The sequence below is a fragment of the Paroedura picta genome, chromosome 6 (assembly GCF_049243985.1).
Source record: "Paroedura picta isolate Pp20150507F chromosome 6, Ppicta_v3.0, whole genome shotgun sequence".
In the NCBI taxonomy this organism is placed as follows: domain Eukaryota; kingdom Metazoa; phylum Chordata; class Lepidosauria; order Squamata; family Gekkonidae; genus Paroedura; species Paroedura picta.
In genome coordinates this window covers 51,933,787-51,957,064 of record NC_135374.1, presented here as the reverse complement: position 1 = coordinate 51,957,064, position 23,278 = coordinate 51,933,787, and the positions used below count along the sequence as shown (strand labels likewise).

Below are 23,278 nucleotides of genomic sequence, written 5' to 3'. Positions count from 1 at the left end.
CATTAATCTTACACTCTTAACCACTCTACCCCTCTGGCTCAGCTCAGGAGGGCATTCTTATACAGGGTTCAAAACTAAAGCAAAACTTCTCAAAAGGTTGTTTCTATACGGGATAGTTTTGTGGTTTATTGCAATGGTTATTGTACGAGTATTCTACTTCAATTCAATGTCTGTACTTCAATGTCTTCTAACTTTTAAACCATGTCTTGGGTATGTCAAAGCTTCTGTTTGGTTGGCTGAGACATGGTTTTCTGTTTGCTTAGGTCAGTTGCCTGTTTTTCAGTCCTAACCTCATTGTGTTGTTTTATTTAGTAAAAATCTTTGTTGTGTCATTGAACTGTTACCTTGTAACTTTATTGCACATTAAGTCTCAGTGAGAAATTAGGGAAATAAATGAAATGTCATCATAAACAATAGCTCTCTTACAAAACTTCTTCTATCAAGACTCCATTCTCTGTGCATCCACCTTTAAAGGTGAGCTATGGGGAAGTTTCTATGGTGGCACCTCAGTGTGGGACTATTTCCACACAGCTGCTCGCATGGGGAGTATCTAGTTGATCTTTAGGCTAAAACGCCTCAGTTCATTTAGGCTTTTGATTGGTTTGATTTGTCTGTGTCATATTGTTTGGGTGGTTCTTCTTTTACTGAAAATGTTTTATAATGCAGTTACTCTGCTAGTTGTTGATTTTATTAATTGATTTGTCTTTGCTGTTATCATTGTCTGTTTCATGGCTGTTTTTCATGAATGGTTGTTAGTCCATCTGTTGACTCAGAAGTTATTGCTAGAGCACTGGAATATACATGTTTGAACAATGGATTGACCTACAACTAGGTCAACTGAGGTTAAAGATGAATGGAAATAGCAAGGAAGTTGTGAAACAAGCTTCAGTTAGACCATTTATGCACTGGGAACTTCACTGCCCCAGCTCCTGTGCAGGAGCACAAATCAGGGACAGATAAGGTGCACCAGGCCAAATGCTCCCCCATGTGGGTGCAGGAAGAGGTGGGGCAATCTGCCATGACTAAAACTCCAGCCTGCAGCCCGGCATGAAACCTCCAGTGCGTAAATGGTCTTTGAAGGACTGACATCTTTTTACTTTGATGTGCTTTGTTCATGACTAAATTCAGGATCAGCTGGAAAAAGCTTATAGCTATAGGACATTTTGAAAGTCCACTGGATTCTTTCCACTCCATGATTCCATGATGGCACAGTCCAATAAATATCAACATGAAGTTAAGGACACATTTCACTGAAATCATTATGTAACATAGAGATCAGGCTCATATGGCATATAATGAAGGGCCCTAGAGAATTCTTTGTAGTTTTTTAATTACATTTCACAGTTGCACAATCATAGCAGAAGAAGTGCTGGTCTACAAAGCTGGACAACTACGCCGTTTATTCTATTCCAACGTATAAATCCTGGGCTTCAACATTCCAGCCCTTTCTTCATCCTACAGTCATTAGAAAACCTGATTTGGTAGATGGGGTCTTTGTATAAAAATCTTTCGAAGAAAGAGACAAATAGCACTTTCCTGTTCTTTATCTCACCTCGGTGTACATAATAAGAGCAGTAGCTTAGAAGCAAAATAAATCATTTGTGATCCAAATATGGTCATTTGTGTTTATTCTGGCTTCTCGTATTTGGACCTTCACACATGCAAGGGCTTCATTTTGCCTCAAAGCTAAAACTTATTATTTACATAACTCTCTCTCTCTCTCCCTCTGTGTGTGTGTGTGTGTGTGTGTGTGTGTGTGTGCGTGTGTGTGTGTGAGAGAGAGAGAGAATAAATTAATGAATTAATGAGCAAACAAACAAACTTGCTGTTTTGTTATGGAACTTGATTGTAAGAAACAAATCATGATTTGCATGCTTATTAAGCTTGAAGTTTGGTGGATGGTCAAGCTAAGTAAAAACATGAAGGTAAATTCCCTACTACTTCCACCATCACTGCCCCACCCTGTCTACTGGACCATAACTATGGATTTTGTCTACCCCTTGCTGGTTGCAGTCTGCCCCCAAACACACATACACAACACCACAACTACACCCCCCCCCAATTAAAAAAATCCCAGAAAAGAAAGCCTTTCCTCATTGATCTGGTATAAGACTGTGCTGCTCTGCTATGGCTTTGCTTGCAGGCTGGAAGAGGAAGATTCACACACTGGCACCTGTTGCCTTACAGAAAGGAGCACTCCTCCTTCCAGCCTACACTCAGGTAACAGGGAAAGGGGAAGGGATGGACATTCTTTGCAGAATCCATCAGCTTCTCAATGGGTGAAAATAGCATCTCCTGTTATTAGCATTATCAACCCCCCCCCCCCATACAGAGACACACATACCATCAGCATTGAGCAAGGCTGGGGGCAAATTCTGCATCTGGTGTGATGTTGGCAGCACAGCTGTTCTTTGGGTTTCTTTTCTTTTCCCCTACCTCCTTCTGGGATGTGGCGCGGGGGGGGGGGGGGTTCTGTGCTGCAATATTCCTGTGACACACTTATCACACTTAAGCATGCACTGAAAAAAGTAGGCAGGCTGAGCTCTTCATCCATGGTCCTTGAAGTATGAAAACTGTGCACATGATTGATGAGATTCAGTGAACCTTATTACATTAATATAGTTTACAAATAAAAAAGCCAAGATGCTCACTTCTAGACCTAGGTAACTCTAAAACAGCTCTCTACGTGAGGAACAACAAACATCAAAGATCTACTGGAGAAGGGGGGGGGACCCAAATTAAATACAACTATTATTAAGGGAGGGATGAGCAAAACATCATGTTCAGAATTTCAAGATGATTAAATGTCCCGTAGTACTTTCCTGGGAACCCAGAGCTATTCAGCTCAGACGGTTTGGGCTGGCTCCGAAAATGCCCCAGCAGATCCCCCGCACCAGTCTCGAGCAAGAGGGTATCTCTTTGCCTGGAGGCAGAATAGGGTCGTCACTGAGGCGACCCTTTGGGATTTTGAAAACCTTTGGAGCGGCGACACTTGTTTCCTTAGAAATTACTGGCCACTCAGTATCCTAGGGCGCGGGATAGTTGCAGCTGCAGATCTGGATAGATTAGGATAGTCGCGGCAAGCAACTTCCAGTGCCAAGAGAGAGGGGGAGAGGGAGATGCCAGTCGCGGAGCCCCGCAAGATCCAGACCTCATCGGAGATTTGGAGCAAAGGGCAGCATCTTATTCTCCCCCCCCCCCCCGGCGTCCTCCGCTTTCCTCTACTCACCGCTGAAGATCCGCAGAGAGAGGCCACTTTGCGCCCACAGCATCCAGGCGCTCAGCAGCAGCAGCAGCAGCGGGGACCTGCCGCCAGGCAAAGGCAGCATCGCAGCGACCGTCGCGAAAGCGGCTCCCACACCCGTGGCCAGCCTTGGCCCGAGGAGACGCGAGGCAGCCGCGGCGGAGGATAGGCTGGGAGCGCGCTCAGACCCGCGAGCAGCGGCCCTGGGGTTCCCCGAGCCCGGCCTCCGCCTTGAGTGCCGCACGCATCGCCCTGCGCCACGCTCCGGTTGAACGGCCGCCTCTTGTGTGGGGGGCTCCGGGGAAGTGAGCAGGAGGAGGAGGCGCCGCCGCCGCCCCGCGCCTGATGCTGCTGCTGCTGCTGCTGCTGCACGGTCCGGTCCCCCCTCGCCTCACTTCACTTCACTTCGCCTCGCCTGCTGCTGCTGCTGCTGCTGCTAAAGAGAGAGCGATCAGGCGGGTTGCTCTTGGTTATATAGCCCGCGGCCAGCGTGGAGTCCGGTCTCGGGAAGAGCCAGCCCCGTGCTATTGATTTCTAGTGTGAAATGCAGCGCTGCGGCTTTGGAGGGGATGGGGCGGGAGAGAGGGGAGGGGAGGGCGAAAGCAGCCGAATCAGCAGCCCCCTCCTCATCGAGGGGCGAGCACAAGGGGGCTTCCAGAGCTGCAGAGGCTGTTAACAGGGAGCGAGGTTGCCAAAACACATCTGGCAGAAACCGGCCTCCATCACTTTCTCCCTCTGTGCAGATTAATATTGCGCCTTTGAGTCCCTTCACTTTCCCGTCAAGTGGGAGGGCTGGTTTATGACTTTCTTCTGCTCACTCATTTTACTCTCCTCTCTTGAACTTGAAGCCCACTTCTCTAGGGTCCCTTTTGAAAAATCTGGCTTGAGCTGGGAACATTTGACATGATTATGAGGAGAATCACTCAGCATATCCATCATGCCTTTCTCTCCTGACGTTCAGTGGACCCACCACATACAGCACCAGGAAGCTCCTGGATGTCTTTAAATCCTGGCCATTTTTGTTTCAGTAATGAGGAGCTCCAGGTACCTTGAAGCTGTGATCAGTTCTCAATTGATAGGCCACATCCTAAAATGTTATATGTAACAGACTGTTGTCGGGCAATCATTCATTCGAAAGCAACATGTAAGGCAGGAGTCGCCAACCTTGCTGAACCTGCAGCACTCTGGGAATGTTGTGAAAAGATAGTGGGTGCCACATCAAAGTGGCTATTGTGATGTATGGGGCCAATCACAAAGTACTTGCCATGGTAGGACAACACTGAGCATGCACACAGAAGCTTATGCCTTGGATAAAACTGTTGGTCTTAAAGGTGCCACTGGATTCTTAACTTTGATCTGCTGTTTCAGACCAACAAGGCCCTTTCCAGCTCTATTTTGGCCATTGAAGAACTCTTTGGGGCCAGGACTGGCTAGGGTTGCCAGATCCAGGTTGGAAAAATCCTGGAGATTTTGGGTTCAGGGAGGGCAGAGACCTCAGATGAATATAATGTCAGAAAATCTACCTTCCAAAATAGGCATTTTCTCCAGGGGGACAGATCTCTGTCATCTGGAGAGCAGTTAGAATTCAGAGTGATCTCCATCTCCCTCCTAGGTTGGCAACCCTAGTTCCACTGGAGGAAATGGCTTTCCTAGTGTGTCTGTTGTCAAACAGTAGACAGCAGCTAGGCCTAGTTCAGTTGTGCAAGCTGGGTGGTATCAAGTCACCCAGAAGTTGCTGTCAGACCTAGGGTTGCCAGCCTCCAACTGGGATCTGAAAAACAGAACTCTAGAGACAGCAGAGAGCTATCCCCATGGGGAAAATACAAACTTTTCATGAGCACTGTATTCAACTGGGGCTTCTCCCCTCCCCAAACCTTGCCCTCTTTGGCCTCTATCCCAAAATCTCCAGGAATTTTCCAACCTGGAGCGGGCAGCCCTGGTGTATATTTTATTTCACATTTTCTGCAAACCTTGGGCCCTTTTCAGGTTTGTAGACAGCTCTGTCTTGCCCATGTACAATTTCAGTCACCAGATTTAAGAATCCAAAGATTTACTGACTTCACTGTGAGAATATAAGATACCTTACTGAGCTTGTTGCTCTCCCCAAAACTCACCCTCCCAAAGCTGCACCCCCAAGTCTCCAGGGATTTCCCAACCACACTCTGGCAACCCTAAGGGAAACTGATCTCTGTAGCTGGGAGATCTGTTGTGAATCCTGGAGATCTACAGCTCCCACCCAGGTGTTGGCAACCCTAGGAGAGAAGGAAGCAGGAAAAAGTGAGAAGCTGTGGGACTTTCAAGAAATGGAAAGAGGAGAAAGCGGGAGAGGGGAGAGTGAGCTTCCTCCTGCAAGTCCTTGCAAGTTCTCACATGTCTATATCTGGACAGCCAAATAATCCAAATCTTTGGATACTTAAATCAGGCAACAAGAGCTGTGGACAGGCAAGACAGATCTTTCTACCTGAGAAGGACCCCAGTTTTGCAAAAAAAATGTGAGCTTGCCCCTTAGGATGCCAGTACTGCTATGCAAAAAACGCAAGGCAGAGGACTGAGGAAATACTCATCTCATCAGTGAGATGATTGCCGTGGATGGCTAATCCTTATCCTTTGTGAAGAATGTGGCCTTGTTCTGGCTGATCCACCACTGGTACCCTGTCTACTTGAAGAGGGACATGAGCTGATGTGTCTTGTCTGCCAAGTGCAGTTCAAGGCCAAGCTCTCCATAGCATGGGGCTGGACAAGCTGACCCCTGACTAGCAGACCTCTGGAGTAGCTGGTGGCACACCTCACTGTTCAATGGTAGCAACCAGCAGACCTCCAATCTGTCAGGCCAGGCACTAGGAGGTCACAGTTCTACACTATCCAGAACCCATGCCTGGTGACTCCCCAAAAGGCAATTTTCAGGAGCCAACTTCTTTGGGGGGAGGCTGTGTCAGACCCTCTAAATCCAATCTTTACAAATGAAGTGGGCAAATAGAGAAAAGTCAGTTGGACATACCCTGTGAGTTTGTAGACTCTACCCCCCCCCCCCCCGCACCTTGAGGGCTAGCATTCATCCACACCCCAAATGTTCTGAACTGGTTCAGTCTGCGTGAAGCCAGTTCAGTTTGGGGCTCAGTCCAGGGATCACCTTAATCAATCCAAAGCAAACCATGCTCATTCCTAATTATGGTTCCTTCTGTTGGTTCTTTCTTGAAATTCATAGTTCTATATGGCTTGACTATTAAATAACTGTTCTAGAATGTAAAGTCCTGGTTTATTTATATTAAAACCGAAAAAAATGTTACCAGAATTTTCTAATAAGCAGGAATTCTGAAGCATCGTCTCATTTTAATTGAGGATGCATTGTCTTTCTCAATGGTATAGAGCATGTCTGCCTATTGGGAGATTCTGAAAGAAGTGTTTAAATGCTGGTGTGCTTTTTATACTTCCAGGGGTTAACTGAGACAATAAGAACAGCTGCCTTTTACGAAAAGCTACAGGGAAAGCAACAAAACTAATCAAAAGGTTTGGGGACTGAAAACTTTATGAACCTCATCACCAAGTCTGAATTCCTCACTGATAAACAATATGGTACTTTCAAGATAAACTAAGAAGACAACCAAGTAATTAAAAAGAAAGTGCTAGGGTTCCCAGGCTGGCACTCTTTGTATGATTAATGATCCAGAAAGAAAGCACTAGTAATAGACATTACTTAGCCCATCTACAGGCTGCAGAAAAGTCTCTCCTTGTGGCAAATATACACATGGGGAAAGCAGCATAGGCAGCTCAGTGCTATGCATGCTTATACAAAAGTAATTCTGTTCAGTGTGGCTAAGTGACTACTAGGTGAGTGTGTATAGGATTGCATCCGTCAAATGTTGCTTATGCCGCTCAGAGTCCCCAGTATATGTAGTGGTAGCCCTCCAGCAATGACTCTGTAGGGCAGATATATGGAAGGCTATGCTCCAAGTAATAAACTGCTAAATGTTACTCATCCTCTGTGACTATTAACATGACTGGGTGATTTTTATATAGTCTGCCTACAAGGCATCGAAACCAACACTTGGTACACTTTGACAAAAATCCATATCCTGCTGCAGTCTCAAAATGTCAGTCTTTCACATACATGTGTTGAAAATTAAATATTACCACAATTAATCTTTGCTCACCCTGAACATTCAAAAAGTACATCTCTGAACTAAAGATCATTCCCAAATTAGAAATCATATTCCAAAAGTCAAAATATTTGCTAAAATCTTTGATTCCTCTCTCACAAACATACATTTTGGGCTTGGGATCTAAGGTCCAAAACCATGAAGTGTCTGGACTGGTTTTTATGTATATTTCCATAGAGGAAAGGTGGGTCTTAAAGCCACTGTATTGTCAGAGAATTGGGGGGGGGGGAGCAGCTTTAGTACATATGTACTTAACCACATCTTGTTTGTGATGGGCCCAGGGTCACCCAGCTTGATTCCACACTAATAGTGTGGATTTGAACTTGAGTTGCCAAGATACCAGTCCAACATTCTTGTCCATATATATATGTTGTTGTTGTTAGGTGCAAAGTCGTGTTTGACCCATCGCGACCCCATGGACAATGATCCTCCAGGCCTTCCTGTCCTCTACCTTTCCCTGGAGTCCATTTAAGTTTGCACCTACTGCTTCAGTGATCCATCCAGCCACCTCATTCTCTGTCGTCCCCTTCTTCTTTTGCCCTCAATCGCTCCCAGCATTAGGCTCTTCTCCAGGGAGTCCTTCCTTCTCATGAGGTGGCCAAAGGATCTGGCCTTGTAAAGTGCAGTCAGGGCTGATCTCCTCTAGGACTGACCAGTTTGTTCACGTTGCAGTCCAAGGGACTCGCAAGAGTCTTCTCCAGCACCAGAATTCAAAAGCCTTAATTCTTTGACGCTCGGCCTTCCTTATGGTCCAACTTTCACAGCCATACATTACAACTGGGAATACCATAGCCTTGACTAAACGCACTTTTGTTGGAAGGGTGATGCCTCTAGATTTGCCATAGCTCTCCTCCCCAGGAGCAAGCGTCTTTTAATTTCTTTGCTGCAGTCCCCATCTGCAGTGATCTTGGAGCCCAGGAAAATAAAATCTGTCACTATCTCCATTTCTTCCCCATCTATTTGCCAGGAATTGAGAGGGCTGGATGCCATGATCTTCATTTTCTTGATGTTGAGTTTCAAGCCAAATTTTGCACTCTCCTCCTCTTCACTTTCTGCCATTAGAGTGGTAAGGTAAAGGTAAAGGTAAAGGTATCCCCTGTGCAAGCACCGAGTCATGTCTGACCCTTGGGGTGACGCCCTCTAGCGTTTTCATGGCAGACTCAATACAGGGTGGTTTGCCAGTGCCTTCCCCAGTCATTACCGTTTACCCCCCATCAAGCTGGGTACTCGTTTTACCGACCTCTTACCCCCCATCAAGCTGGGTACTCGTTTTACCGACCTCGGAAGGATGGAAGGCTGAGTCAACCTTGAGCCGGCTGCTGGGATCGAACTCCCAACCTCATGGGCAAAACTGTCAGGCGGCTGCCTTACCACTCTGCGCCACAAGAGGCTCTATTAGAGTGGTATCATCTGCATATCTGAGGTTGTTGATATCTCTCCCTGCAATCTTGATCCCCATTTGTGACTCCTCTAACCCTGCCTTTCTCATGATGTACTCTGCATACAAGTTAAATAGGCAAGGCGACAGTATACAGCCTTGCCAAACTCCTTTCTCAATTTTGAACCAATCAGTGATTCCATGCCCAGTTCTCACTGTTGCTTCTTGACCTGCATACAGGTTTCTCAAGATTCAAATAAGATGCTCTGGTATTCCCATCTCTTTAAGAACTTGCCACAATTTGTTGTGTTCCACACAATCAAAGGCTTTAGCATATTCAATGAAGCAGAAGTAGATGTTGGGCCAGATACAGTTCTCTCAGAGCTCTCTCAGCCTCACCTACCTCAGAGGGTGTCTGGTGTGGGTAGAAGAAGCATAGGTGATTGAGAAGTTTGTTGGGTAGTAAAAAGTGGGGTACAACCACCACCACCCAGTTCTTCCTCTTCTTTAACATGATTTTATTTATCTGTTTCTCAGACTTTGAATTGTTATGTCTTATTTGCAGGTTGGGAGGGATACCAATTTTTACAAGTCCTGGCATTCAAGATTACAGCCAAGTCATTGGAAGAGAATTGAAGTAGTCTGGCCAGCCTAGAATATCTCCTTTATTCTCATTGTACCCCAAATTAACACCTTAGTGCAGCCATACAAGAATAGAATTTCAATGTTATTTTATAGTGGCAAAGCTAAGTTTCAAAACTTGGCCTGAGCTAAGTGTCAGAAAGATCCCAACCTTGTAAATGTTTCCCTTGTTTCACCTGGGGCTGATTCCTGCTTTCACAGGTGCTGTTTCAAGTCCACACCCTCAAATGGGTTGAAAGGACATGTGTGGTTACAGGACTGAAAAAGGAAGGGTGTGGTACTATTCAGGAGGGAACTAGCTCTGCTATGTACTGCCCCTCTGTTCAGATTTAACCCAGGTCTGTATGGCTCATTAATGTAAACAAGCCTGTATCAGGTTTAACTCAGAATAAGTCCCATTTTATGCAGTGGGACTTACTTCCAAGATAGTGCTATTAAGATTGTAGCCCATGTTGCTAGTTTTTCCCCCTGAATGTTAGTGACAGATATGTATTTTAAAAGATTAAAATACATTTGGAGAATCATGAAATTAAAAAAATTAAGGACACATCTGTATTTTGGATGCAGTCCTATTTATCTTTACCAAATTGTTATTCTAGTGTTCTCATTTACTCAATTCCCTTGAAGGTAATCTGTATGTGGAAGGATGTGGAAGTAGATATGTATCTACATGAGTAATGGATCCATCAAAATGCTCTGGATGTATCTTTTGAGGCAGATGAGGATTTATCTGGAGGGCCAACTAGTTCCGAAATTGGGCCTGGGTCTGCAGCTTCTGAATAGACACAGTTGGCATTGTGCTGCCAAAGCTGGGTCCAAAGAATGATAATGGTTATAAACTGTGAATCACTATCAGTGCTTTGGCAAAAAGTAGACTTTTTAAATGTAATAAACTATTTTCTTGACAACTTCCTTTTCAGTTCCACTAACTAGTTTTTGTTATTCTCTCATCCAGAATTTGTCTTACTTCAGGACTGAAATTATGGCTTCTGAGTATATTTCAGATGAAGAGGTAAGAGCAATTTGCCCTGATGGATCTCTTGAGGTCTTTGAGGATAGAAGAAAAGTTTAGTTGATAGGAATGGAAAGTCAGGTTTATAACAGATATCAAGTTCAGTGTCAGTCAAAAGCAAAAACTCAGCAGGTAAAATGTGTAAACATGGTGGTGGTAAATATTTGAGTTACAGTCTCACCAACTAAAGAGTAAACAACCACTCTGTATTTAGGCAGTATAATAGAACTCCTGCTTTTGGTGAAAGCTCAAAGGCTAAAGTAGGTTCAGTTCTCATTTATTTTCAATTCTTCAAATTCTGACAAGTTATCTGGATTGTAGCCCATGTTTTGAATTACAACATTTTTCTTCAGGTTCCAATGGTAATATTCAAATACATAACAATAAAGTTTCTTAAAGGATTTATAACCATCAACTCCAAGTTATCCAAGCACTAATAAGAAATATTTGAGTCTGCTATTTTTTTTGTGAGGTATAGATTTGCTATGCCACTGCCTAAATATAAAGGATTTTAAAAAAATAATCAGTCTTAATAGCAGGAACAGGAATGCCCATTGTCTTTTTCAGTGGTGGGTGAGGTGGTCCCTCTTCATATTCAAGTGTACACAGCATAGCTAATGATGGTTACACTTGGTTCTTCCTATTTTGCCTGCTTGCTACTTGTTAGGAAGTTGAGTTGTCAGCCTCTAGGTGGGGCCTGGAGATCCCCTGGAATTACAGCTCAGAATATCTCCAGACTACACTGAACAACTCCCCTGGAGAAAATGGATGCTTTGGATGGTGGACGTTATGACATTGTGTCCCACTGAAGACCCTGTCCTCCCTGGCTCCAACTCCAAATTTTCAGGGATTTCCCAGCCAGTCTGAATCTAGAAACCCTATCTGCCTAACCACCACTGATGGCCAGGAGAAACCACACAACCCTGTCAGGGAGTGAGATATGAGAAGGAAACGACCACTAGGGACTTTTTGCCATATTGTTGCTTCTTTGTTCATATGCCAACTAGCTCAGGGTGCTGGCAACTTGTACTTTCCCTTTGTTTGGAGGGGGTAAGGATGATAGGGGAGTGTACATGACAGCATCATTCTAACCCACTCTCTCAATCCACTCCCTGATTCTGGGCTAAGTCTGAGTCTGGATAGGTTGGCCATCTTAAAGAGCAGGTAACACCATGCTTCCTGGAAATGCCAATTAGCAGTACAACTTTGTATCTTCAGTAATATTACAATTAGAAGACATGAAGTAGGTGAATATTTTCCCTGTCTGGAAATTATGGTCAGAAAAACCTTACCCACTCCATATCTTTCCAAAGACAAAGGAACAGGGCTTTGCCTTGGGTTAAAGAGGAAGTACCCAAGGTTCCCTTTTTCTTGGTTAATTTTCTAAGCTTAATCTAAGCTTTCTAAGCTTTAAAAAGAAGCTGCAAAATATAATTGCATTTACTATTTTCAAATAAGAACTGCTGGAGCTACCTGGGGAGATGGAAAGCAATAACAGAGCAGACCTTCCCCTTGAGGAAAGTAACAGCTTCAAAATGCATTGGACTGCATCTGAGGGAGTGATTGTGTATGACAAGGACTGAGTCCAGTCCTCATCTGACTCCTTATGCTCTTCTACCTTCAAGTATTGTACACAAGGGGAAAACTTACCAGATGCAGGTTTTCCTGTGCCCCTGGCTTGAAAAACTGCATCTGGCAAAATATTCAATTTGTGCAAATCTTAAAGGTGCAGGAAACCTTGGACTGGGCAATTCGATTCATGAGAAACCTTTGTCCAAGCTTATAGGTTGACTGATAATTTTAGCATTGTTTCTGACCTGATCCCACAGTATGAAGAGAGTATTCCACTTGTGTCTAGAAATATTTCATGTGGAACTGTAGAAGGCATCATGATTGACAGTAGACTCAGTTGCATCATGCCTCCTGTTAAAACAGTAACGTTTGTTTGTTGGGTGGAAACAACCTGTCATATGGAAGTTGGATGGTACAGTCAGTTCTGAGATAAATGCTACAACTCACCTGAAAACAATACTGTATGATTTCTTTATCTTGATCCCTCCCCCAGATCAAAGCTAACTGACATTGTTAAGTTAAATGTACATGGAGGGATTTTTCATCTGACTAGCATGATGTTGCCATTTGAGAATATGCTCCTATAATTCAGGCTGTGCTGAAGCCATTTTTATTATTATTTATTATTTATTAAATGTATATCCTGCCACTCCCAGTGACCTGGCTCATGGAGGGTAACAATATAAAACCAACAACAATAGAATCCCCTGTTTTTCTACTGTCCACTCTATTCCTCATGGGCAGCTCATCAACCTACTCCTTTCTAAATGGCATGGGCGATATTAGGCCAAGATCATTTTTTTTTACTAACAAACATACTCTCTAGTAATTTATTTGGTTGCTAAGTTTCTGCAGCTGGTTAGGAAGTCTCCTAAATGAAGATTAGTTAACAGTTTATGGTTTACTTGTTCCGGTTTCTTTTCTTTGTATGCCAATAAAGGTCCTCTGATCTGACTACAGGTTGAGTTGGCACAAACTTCAGCATACCTGATTTAGCCTTCATGTGACTGAAGCATGACCATCATTCCACTAGCAGCCCATATCCTTAGGGAATGGGTTCATACATGGACACCTGATTGTGTGATGGACCCATTTGTGTTGTAATCACACACACCCTTTTTTTTAGTAGAATGGAGCACCAAGGTTAGGCCTCTGTGCAATCAGAAATCTTTTAAAGAGTTTTGTTGATAAATTCTGTCAGGTGCAGGATAACAGTCTGTACTGTTCTTCCAACATGTGAAGTGTAACACCAACCCAGGTGTGCATGTGAACAAGGGTCATGAATTCTGCGAAAATATAACTTCTCACTTTCTGTTTTTGTTTCCAGATTTCTACAAACAAAGAAAGGCACTCTCGTCTTGGGGAAGATAATCTGGATGATACACTGGAGTATGATTTTGGTGGCCAGCCTTTGAACGGAGGAAACCTAGAAGAATTGCAAAGACTTGACAATAGCTCACTAGCTGGTCAGGATACCACTCCTCCTTTAGAAATTGAAGTTAAGGAGTGACTTATCCTGTTACTAACAGATGTGCTTGTCCCTTTAGCTCCTATCCCACCAGCACCATCATGTGTTCCAGTGTCTATCTATCCCAGCTCTCCTTACGGCTACAACATGGATGTTTCTGGCATCCTAGAAATGAAGGACAGTGTTGCAGGTTTAGAATATCGCCGTTCCTTACTGGCTAACCTAACAACAAAAACCACCGTTCTTTCTAGAGAACTGGCTAACTGGGATATAAAGTAACAGTATTTAGAAAAGAGGCAATGTCTTCATAAATGTGTCAATTATATATATTTATAAAACCTCTGAACAGCAAAATACTGTAATGCTAAAACTTGTTAAGAATGCTATTAATAAAATGATATATGGTAAGAAATTTATTACTGTAGATGTGATCCAAGTAATTGCAGCTTATAAAAATAGTGTGTGTGCAAACATAGCCAATAGTTGAAATAAGAAATTGTCAGATATAACAATTCTGGTATCTCATGTTCATTTTCTTGGTGGAGAAAAAAAGTCAACTTCCTGAAAGCAATCTTGACTTCCTACCAAACAGGATTGGCATTTATGTGTAGAGTATTTCCACACATTGCCAATAATTGAATGGTCTTGTCCTATACGTCTATGAGTTAGTTATTTTCCTGGGACTTTACCTGCTTTCTGCTGAACAGGAGTAAAATCTTTGCTTACTGTTTCTCTAGAGCTGGAAGGGAGAAGTAATAGTGTCAGAGGCTCTCCCTCAACTGTGGTGTTCAATTTATTTGTTTGTTTGTTTATTTATTTATTTTTCTATACTGCCCATTCTTTACAGCTCTGGACGGTTTACATGGAACATTATGAAATTTTTTACATGGAGTTTGAAGTATTAGCAATGCAGTCTCTGAGAATTTCTTCCCAGTTTTGGTGGAGTTGCATCTAGAATGTGTTTCCGATTGAAATCCATGGAAAGGACTTCCAAACAATATTACTGATCAAAATGAATTCTTTCATTTCTCATTCTAATTTTCAAAATATCAAATACAAATGTATACACACTGACTCTAGTAGTAGGCATGTAACTTTCCCCTTTGATAAATAGCGGCCGCGAATTAGCGCGGCCGCCGTTGACGCGGCGGTGGGCGCCCCGGATCGGCGCGGACCCGGCTGCGTCAGCAGCCGCGCCGTGGCGCGCCTGGAGAGAGGCGGGGCTGCTGGCCTTAAAAGGCCTCGCGCACGCAGCCCGCCCTCTTCCCCGACTACCTCGCGCACGGACAGCTTGCCGTCCGGGGCGAGCTCAGGTAGGGAGGCCCAGCGGCATACGGCGCTTCGGGCGCTTGCCTTTAGCTGGGCCTGGGTAGACAGGGGCCTCACTCGCCGGCACTACAGCAAAAAAAAAAAAAAAGACCAGCTGCGTCCCGGCGAGGGAGGCTTTCGGGTCGGGGAAAAAGAGGGGCGGCGCGATGCCTCGCCGCCCGAAGTCGGCCGCTGCGGCGGCGGGGGGGTCCGGCCACGCGGACGGAGGAGCTGGATCCGGAGCTCCGGCCGCGGGGGACGGGCTGGTAGGCGGGCCTGGCCCTGCCGCCCCCGAGGGACGGGAGGCGGGGGGAGGGCCTGCTCGGTCTTCGGCGGCGGCGCGGCCACGGAGGAGCTGCCGCAGCCCGGCCCGGACGCCTTCTTCCCCCGGCGGGGGCGGTGAGCCCCGGAGAGGCGGGGGTGAGGCGCGCGCGGCCCGGGCCTCGCCTGGCGCCAGCGGGGCGGGGTCTGGGGCCTCCGGAGCCGGGTCCGAGCGGCGCCGCAGGCCGGGAGCCGGGAGGAGCGGGCCAGCGCGGGGGCGGTCCGGGTCTAGGGGCCGGTCCCCGCGCAACCCGCGGCGTTCGCGGTCCCCGTTGCCTGGGGCTTCCAGGTCCGGGGGCGGGGCCCGAAAACGGGCCTGCGCGTTGCGGGCCAGCCGGGCTTGGGCCTCGGCCATCCCGGGGTCCCGCGGACGGGGCTCCGAGGCCGGGGACGCCAGGAACTCCGCGGTGCGGGGCCACGGGGGGTCCGGCGCCCGTCCATCAAGGGGCGGGGCCGGGGGGAGCCCCCGAGGGGAGGCCCGTACGGCGGGGAGTACGCCGCCTTCCAGGTCAGGGTCGGCGGGGGCCAGGCGGGCCTCTGGCTCGTCGGGGTCCGCATCCAGCGGGGGCGCCCGACGCCGCTTGGGGGGCCCCAGGGACCGGGCCAAGGACGGCTACAGGTCCCCGTCCCCCTTGCGCCGTCCGCGTCGGCTCCTCCGGCGGGGCGCGGATGGGTCCAGCGGGTCCTCCCCGCGCCCTTCCCGGGGGTCCTCCGGGGGGCGTGTGGGGGGCACTCGACGGAGGCGGCAGCGTTCTAGTCGCCGCAGTGGGCGGAGTCGCCGGTCATCCCGCTCCACCTCTTCCGGCCCCTCCATTCCGCGCCGGTCCTCTGAATACCGGGCGGGGTTTGCTGAGGCTAAGGCGCTCTACGGGGCCCGGCGGTCACACCGGCGCAGCCGGGGCGGGGCCGACCCTTCGTTTTCTGGCAGTACGTTGGGGAGCACCGAATCCAGGACTCCTTCCCCAAGGCATGGCGAGAAGCGGAGACGGAAGTCGCAGAGGAAGGCCCATAAGCGGAGGCGCACGTCACGGCACAGCTTGCCCTCAGGTGAGAGTTCCTCTTGGGAGGAGGGGGACAGCACCATCCATGATGGATGGTACTGGATCGAAGGGGCATACGTCCCGGGGATCCCGGCCTGGTTGAAGAGTAGGCGGCGGAATATGGTTCGCATGCTGGATGAGGCCGGTATCAGTTTACGGCAGAGGGAGCCCCCCGGCCGATTCAGGGACGGCGAGGCGCCCCCCGGGGTGTACCTCCCCGTAAAATTACGAGAGAGGGCCCTCGACGGGTACTTCATCGACTTCTTCGAGTTGGTGAAGTGGCGCCGCAAGGGCGCCGATACGGGAAAAAAGGCTGACAAGGACAAGGCTCAGTCCCAGCCATGCGAGCGGACAATGCTCAATTGGCTCAAGGGTTTCGCCGAGTTCCAGGCGCTGATTTGCGGGGGGTACCCGGAGAGGGGGTGGCACCTCGCCCGCTATCTTTACACGGTGCTCGAGGCCTGGGAAGTGGGCGGCGAGGAGGCCGCCTTCGATTACGATTGCGAGTTCAGGGAACTTGCCTCCCACAACGCTTCAACGCGTTGGGATCTCCGGCTGCATGACGCTTGGTTCATGCAGGTGGGGCCTAGCGCCCGCCAGAAGAAACACCGGGGGAAGAGCGGTTCTTCGGGCCCGGTTCGGAAGCTGCAGGGCCTTGTATGCTGGGACTATAATCGGGGCGGTTGCAAGCGCCGCAGGTGTCGCTTCGAGCATCGATGCGAGACTTGCGGGGGCAGCCATGCCATGGCGGCCTGCACGCAGCCTTCCTCTTCGCAGCCCTTTCGAGGCACCCGATCCTCCGGAAGAAAGGACGGGGGATCGGGGTCCGCAGCTCCTTCCACAGCCCCAAAGTCCGGCTAAGGCCGCGGGGCCGCTCCGATCGATCGCTCCCACGCCGGTCAAGCTGCCTGTGCTGCTGGCGTGGTTGGGTCAATACCCGGACAGGCCGGCGGCCAGTTACTTGGCGACTGGTTTTTCAGAGGGTTTCTGGATCCCGTTCACCGGCGAGCGGGTGGAATCCACGAGCGGGAACCTGCGGTCCGCCCGCGAGCTACCGGACGTGGTGGCCGCTAAGCTGTTGAAGGAACGGGCCGCGGGCCGCATCGCCGGACCGTTCAGTAGGCCGCCTCTTCCCAACTTGAGGGTTTCCCCGCTCGGCGTCGTGCCGAAGAAGGCGCCCGGGGAATTTCGCCTCATCCACCATCTGTCGTACCCGAGGGGCGGGTCAGTTAACGACTTCATCCCTCCGGAGCTGTGCGCCGTACGGTATACCCCGTTCGACGAGGCGGTCAGCATGGTTCGCCGGTGCGGCCCCGGGGCACTGCTCGCGAAGTGCGACGTGCAATCCGCCTTCCGGCTTCTGCCAGTCCACCCGGACGATTTCTGCCTCCTGGGCTTCCGGTTCCTCGACGGATGGTACGTAGACAAGGCCATGCCAATGGGTTGCTCCATTGCATGTGCGGCCTTCGAAGCGTTCAGCACCTTCCTCGAGTGGGCCGCCAGGGTCCAGGGGGGGGTCAGGGAGCTGGCGCACTACCTGGACGATTTTTTGATGGCAGGCCCGGCGGGCACGGAAGTCTGTTCGGTCAGTCTGAAGGCGTTCCAAGGGGTGATGGCCGCACTCGGCGTCCCCCTGGCCGCCGACAAGACGGAAGGTCCCGCGACCAGGCTTACTTTCTTGGGGGTCGAACTCGACACCGTGGCGGGCACGTCACGGTTGCCGGTCAGCAAGGTGACCTCCCTTCGGGGGCTCATCCAGGAGATTCTGGGGAAGCGGAAGTGCACTCTGCGGGACGTTCAGGTGCTGCTGGGTCACTTGAACTTCGCCTGCAGGGTGGTCACCCCAGGCAGGGCGTTTTGCTTCCGGTTGTCCTTCGCCACTCGAGGTTTGTCCCGGCCTTTTCACCACCTTCGAGTCACCGAGGATATGAAGGCGGACCTCCGCGTGTGGGAGCGGTTCCTGGAGGGGTTCAATGGCGTGGCCATTTGGCAGACGCCTTATGCCCCCAGGGATCTACTACAGGTCCATTCCGATGCCGCGGGGGGATGCGGGTTCGGGGTGTATTTCAACGGGGACTGGTGCGCTGCGCGGTGGCCAGACGCCTGGACGGCGGAGGTTCACCGCGACTTGACCTTTCTGGAATTTTTCCCCATCGTGGTGGCCGTTCGCATTTGGGGTCCCCGTTTCGCGAATCGCCAGGTTGAGTTTATGTGCGACAATCAGGCCGTGGTTCAGATTGTGAACAAACAGTCGTCCAGATCCCCCAGGGTGATGCGCCTGGTCCGGGTTTTCGTGCTGGCCTGTCTGTCGCACAACGTCTCCTTCCGAGCACGGCACGTCCCGGGGGTGAACAATGAATTGGCCGACGCTCTCTCTCGGTTTCAGGTCGAGAGGTTTCGCCGCCTCGCCCCTGCAGCGGCAGCGGACCCAGCAGCGTGCCCGGCAGACCTGTGGCAGCTTGGCGTCGGCTGATTATGGACGGGGTCCTGTCGTCCTTGGCTGAATCCACGCGGAGGGCGTATCGGCAGGCGGCCAGCCAGTTCGTGGACTTCGCTCGGCTGGCTGGGCATTCTTCTGTCTGGCCCATGAGGGAGGGTCTTCTGCTCCGCTTCCTGGCTCACCTCAGGGAGCGGGGACTTGCCTACCGGACTTTACGGGTCATACTGGCTGGCCTTTCATTCTGCTCCAAGGCCGTGGGATCTTGGGATCCCGGGACGTCGTTCCTTGCCCGGCAGGCCGTGAAGGGCTGGGGACGGCAGTGTGCACGTGGGCCGGATCCTCGACGCCCCATCACCAGAGCCGTGCTGCGTCAGCTGCTGGGGCACTTGCCAGCCGTGGCCCGTTCTCAGTTCGAGCGGGTCCTGTTCCAGGCGGCCTTCACGGCGGCTTTTCACGGAGCATTGCGGGGCGGCGAGTTGGTGGCCCAGTCCCGTGCTGCACGGTTTCCCGGGGGCCTGATGTTATCAGACGTGGAGCTGGTTGACTCCGGAGTTCAGTGCTTGGTGCGCCAATCCAAGTGCGATCAAAGGGGCAAGGGGACTCACGTGTACCTTCCGGCTTCCCGGGGGGAGGTCGACTGCCCGCGACGCGCCATGGCTGCTTATCTTGAAATCAGGCCGCCAGTGCCGGGGGCCCTGTTCGTGCACCAGAACGGGGCATGCCTGTCCCGGTATCAGTTTGTTGCTGTCCTTCGGTCGTGCCTGCAGGGGGCTGGGCTTCAACCAGCCTTGTATGGGGCCCATTCTTTTCGCATCGGAGCCGCCACTGAGGCATACTTGGCTGGCGAGCCGACCGGGGCTATCAAACGGAAAGGGCGATGGCGTTCGCAGGCATATAAGTCATACATTCGCCCTCAACATGCTGTCTGATTTTGGTTTTTTCCCAGGTGTCCCTTCAGCCACAGCGGTGGTCTTGGTGGTGGGGCACAGTATTCCGTACTGGGCCGGCAGGCACGCAGCTTCTTCCGGATGGGGAACTGAGCTTGGCATGGAGGATGTCTGCAGGATTGCTTGGTCCGGACGGAGGGGACTACGATGGTCGTCCTTGCTGCGGGTCGTGGCCGACGACGTACATCGATGGGGAGTTCCCGACGTGTTGGTGATACACTTGGGGGAGAACGACCTGCCTTCCTTGACCGGCCGTCAATTGAGCGCAGCCATGACGGAGGACTTGGCGATCCTGCGACAACGCCTGCCGCGTACCATGTTGGTATGGTCAGCGATGCTGGATCGGTTGGTCTGGCGGGACGCCAGGCGGTCCGACCGGGTGAACTTGGCCAAGCAGAAGGCAGATAAGGCCGCGTCGAAGACCGTACTTTCCTTGGGGGGTGCGGTGATTCCACACCCCGGCATAACGTTTCGTTCCCCGATGCTGTTTCGGTCGGACGGGGTTCACCTTTCTGAGCGAGGGTGCGACCTCTGGCTTTCCGACGTACGGGACGTTTTGCGCACAGTTTTGGTGGAGGGTTGGCGGGAACAGGGACCTAAGGTACCTGTCCAGTGGCGGGTTATGCAAGGCAGGGAGCCCGTTGGCAGGGAGCCCGTCTGCGTACGGGACTCCCTGGAGTAGGGGGTCTTCTTAAGGAGACCGGCCACAACCGGGCGCGGCCTACCCGGCTGGGAGGCCAGGGGCCCGGGGCCAAGCGAGGGGAGGGGGCCCCTTGGAGGCGGACGCCCGTGGGGCCCCCTGTGGTCGCTTCCCAGGGATCCCGCGGCGGAAGGCATCCCATCCTCCCGGCTGGGAGTGAGGCGAGGAGCTGGAACGCCGCGGGCATGGTGGTCAGCCGGCCGGTTGACAAGGTGGGCTCCCTTACCTGGCATACGGGCCAACCCTCTGGCTGGGAGGGGTTCTGGTTAATAAACGGCTGCGGCCAATTTTGTTGCCAAGTTCGGGTCTGCGTCGTTTCTGGGATAGTCGCCACCTGCTAGTCAATAGCTAACTAGTTTACCACTTCAGTCAAATTAACTAGTTTACCACTTCAGCTACAGCTAACTTACCTTTCCTGTTTGTAACTGATAGTGATAGATGGAAGTTGAATGCTATGATTAAACATTTTACTGCCACTGATACATTTCTTGAGTTAAATGATTATAAAGTTATTAGATACATATGGCTGTTCTACAAGAATGCTCTAACTGCATAAGAATATTTAAAATATAATGGAAATAATTTTCCTAAAACAAAAGATGCCAATGAGAACACCCAAGAGTTACACTGGAATAGAATCTGAAGTCCCACATTTTGCTATGAATTTCACTGGATAAATTTGGCCAGCTACCCTTCTTATCATAATCCACCTTACAGGGTTGTTGTGAGAATAAAATGAGAAACGCAGAACCATGAGTTCCTTGGCGGAATGGTGGGATAAAAATGTGCTATAGAGAGACCACAGCTAGAGCTTTACCACAGAACACTTGCCAGTCTTAAACCTTTCAATTCTGGCAGGCTGTATGAATGACTTCCTAGAAAAATGTCAAGAAAATAGAGATATTTTAATCCAAAGTTCTATAAAAGCATCTTTAATAGAAGGAAAGCTTTCATAACCATAGAAAATGGAAAGCACTTTTCCTTACTTTGCAGATAGTGTGAGAATTATTAGTATTTTACAGTCTGTGCTAACCATTTCATTCGGGTAATAGCATGCATAGCACAACTCTTTCTGTCTCATAATATTAATTGATTCCTTTTTCAAAGCCTTCCTTACTAACTGCTCTTACAGGCAGCCCAGAATTAAATTTTCAGTATCAGACTAATCCTGCAGATATATAATTCTAAGAAGTTCATTAGAGCTTCATGTATGCTTGGGCAGAGAGGTATTTCAAGACATAGCTTCCCAGTAAACAGTATTTATTTTGCCATCGGTGTTCTTAGCCATTTACCTACTACAAGATTACTGGTCCTTGTCCTGAAAAGGTTAAAATTTAAAACGTGGTGTAAGAGAAATGATAAAAGGTGGAAGAATTAGGAATGGAGGTAAAGAATATCTTAATTTCAGATATGGTTATTCAGATTTAGTTTCAGTATGGCATTGTGCAGTATAATCCCCCTTTGACCTCAATGGGACTCATGAAAATTGGGTGAATGAGCAAATGAATGATAAGACCAAATATAAATTATGAAATTTTGCAGAGTGGAAAATATAAAGACACTGCCTTAGCATAATTGCTGAAGAAGCCTGAGTAAGCTGTTTTTCCCCAGGAAAGTGATATCAATGAATTACTCTTCATGATCATAATGAGACAAATTAAAATATCAAGTCACCCTAATGCCATCATACCAATCTAAAACATAGGCAACTGGGGTACTGTTTGTAGTGCTCAATGTACTGTGGAAAATGCAACACAGTGTGCTCCATATCAAAGAGGATATTGTAGGACTGGAAAGAGGCACAGAAAAGGCTAATATGGTCAAGCTGTTCCCTCCCTTGATAGTTAGATGCAAATGATCTAATGAAAAAGAACAGCTTGCTACGATTTCTTCCATCACAGAAAGGATCCTGAAGTATTCAGAGCAATAAAGATTTTGAATGTGTCCCAGATTTAGGAGAGGTAAAAATGTAGCTTGTCATATTAGGAACCCAAGGAATAGAGATGACCAATGAAATTGGATTCAACATATCCTTAAGATATTAAATCTACTGAATTTTGAATGACTGCTCATTAAAAAGATTTCATCAGAGAACTTTCTGATATATGCTTGTCTAATCTTCTGTGTTTCATAAGACTCCAAAAGAATGCTTGAAACTAGTCAAAGTCAAATGCTAAACTTATAGAAACACAGAGTTTGAAAGGTCCATACAGGCCATCTAGTCCAACCCCTTGCTCAATGCAGGATCAGCATCCAGAATAAGTATCTGTCCAGCCTCTGTCTCATAGAGCTTGGTTCCCAGGCCCCAGATCATTCTTAGTGCTTTCCTCTGAACCCTCTCAATTTTGTACACATCCTTTTTTGAATGAGGCCTCCAGAACTGCATGCAGTATTCCAGGTGATATCTAACCAATGTGGTATACATTGGGACTATGATATCTTATGATTTTGATGTGATGCCTCTGTTGATACAGCCCAAGACTTCTTTACCACCACATCACACTGTCTGCTTGTATTTAATTTACAGTCCATGAGTACCCCAAGATCACATTCACACACACTGATACCCAAAAGTGTATCATCCATCCAGAATGCATGCTTCTCATTTTTTCATTTTCTCAAAGTATTCCCCATTACTTCATGTAAAAAAAATTATCTGAGTCCTTTTTAAATTGGATATAAAAGCACAGTTGATTTCTAGGTTATTAACTCCTCCCATTTAGAAATCCTAGCCATGTGTGGAGTAGCCTATGTTATATTGTATATTGCATCTAAGCTTTTTAAAACAGTGATAATTCATAAACCCAATGGATAATGAATGAAATACAGAGTCACCTGCCCCCAGCATATTAATAACACTGTAACCCAAAAACTAAAGATCAGCTATGTATTAGAGTTGCCATTTCTGGTGGTTTACTGCACCAAGAAGTGATGTCACAGTGATAATGATTAGCTGAGTCACCATACTCCTAGACCATTGAATAAGAACATCTTAGGTTTTGCCGTAGACTGGCATCAATATGCCAAGGGTAGCTGACACTACATATAA

At 48.6% G+C, this 23,278-nt stretch overlaps 1 protein-coding gene and 1 long non-coding RNA gene across 9 annotated transcripts in view; one reads left to right on the top strand and one right to left on the bottom strand.

The window, feature by feature from the left end:
- CHODL (chondrolectin) overlaps positions 1–3,781 on the bottom strand; it is a 36,163-nt gene extending 32,382 nt beyond the window's left edge. For 2 of the 8 annotated variants that reach the window (XM_077342432.1, XM_077342435.1), the window contains exon 1: positions 3,230–3,780. In XM_077342432.1, the coding sequence (XP_077198547.1) occupies positions 3,230–3,329 (100 nt within the window). In that variant the 5' untranslated portion in view covers positions 3,330–3,780. Of the gene's footprint in view, positions 1–2,344; positions 2,397–3,229 lie in introns of those variants that run through there. The other 6 variants (XM_077342431.1, XM_077342436.1, XM_077342430.1 and 3 more) reach the window with 4 other exon arrangements.
- Positions 3,782–9,611: 5,830 nt separating this feature from the next.
- On the top strand, positions 9,612–13,889 carry LOC143840685 (uncharacterized). The gene is made up of 3 exons (XR_013232315.1): positions 9,612–9,759; positions 10,377–10,433; positions 13,333–13,889. It is a non-coding gene; the product is annotated as an uncharacterized LOC143840685 (long non-coding RNA).
- The last annotated feature ends 9,389 nt before the right edge of the window (positions 13,890–23,278 follow it).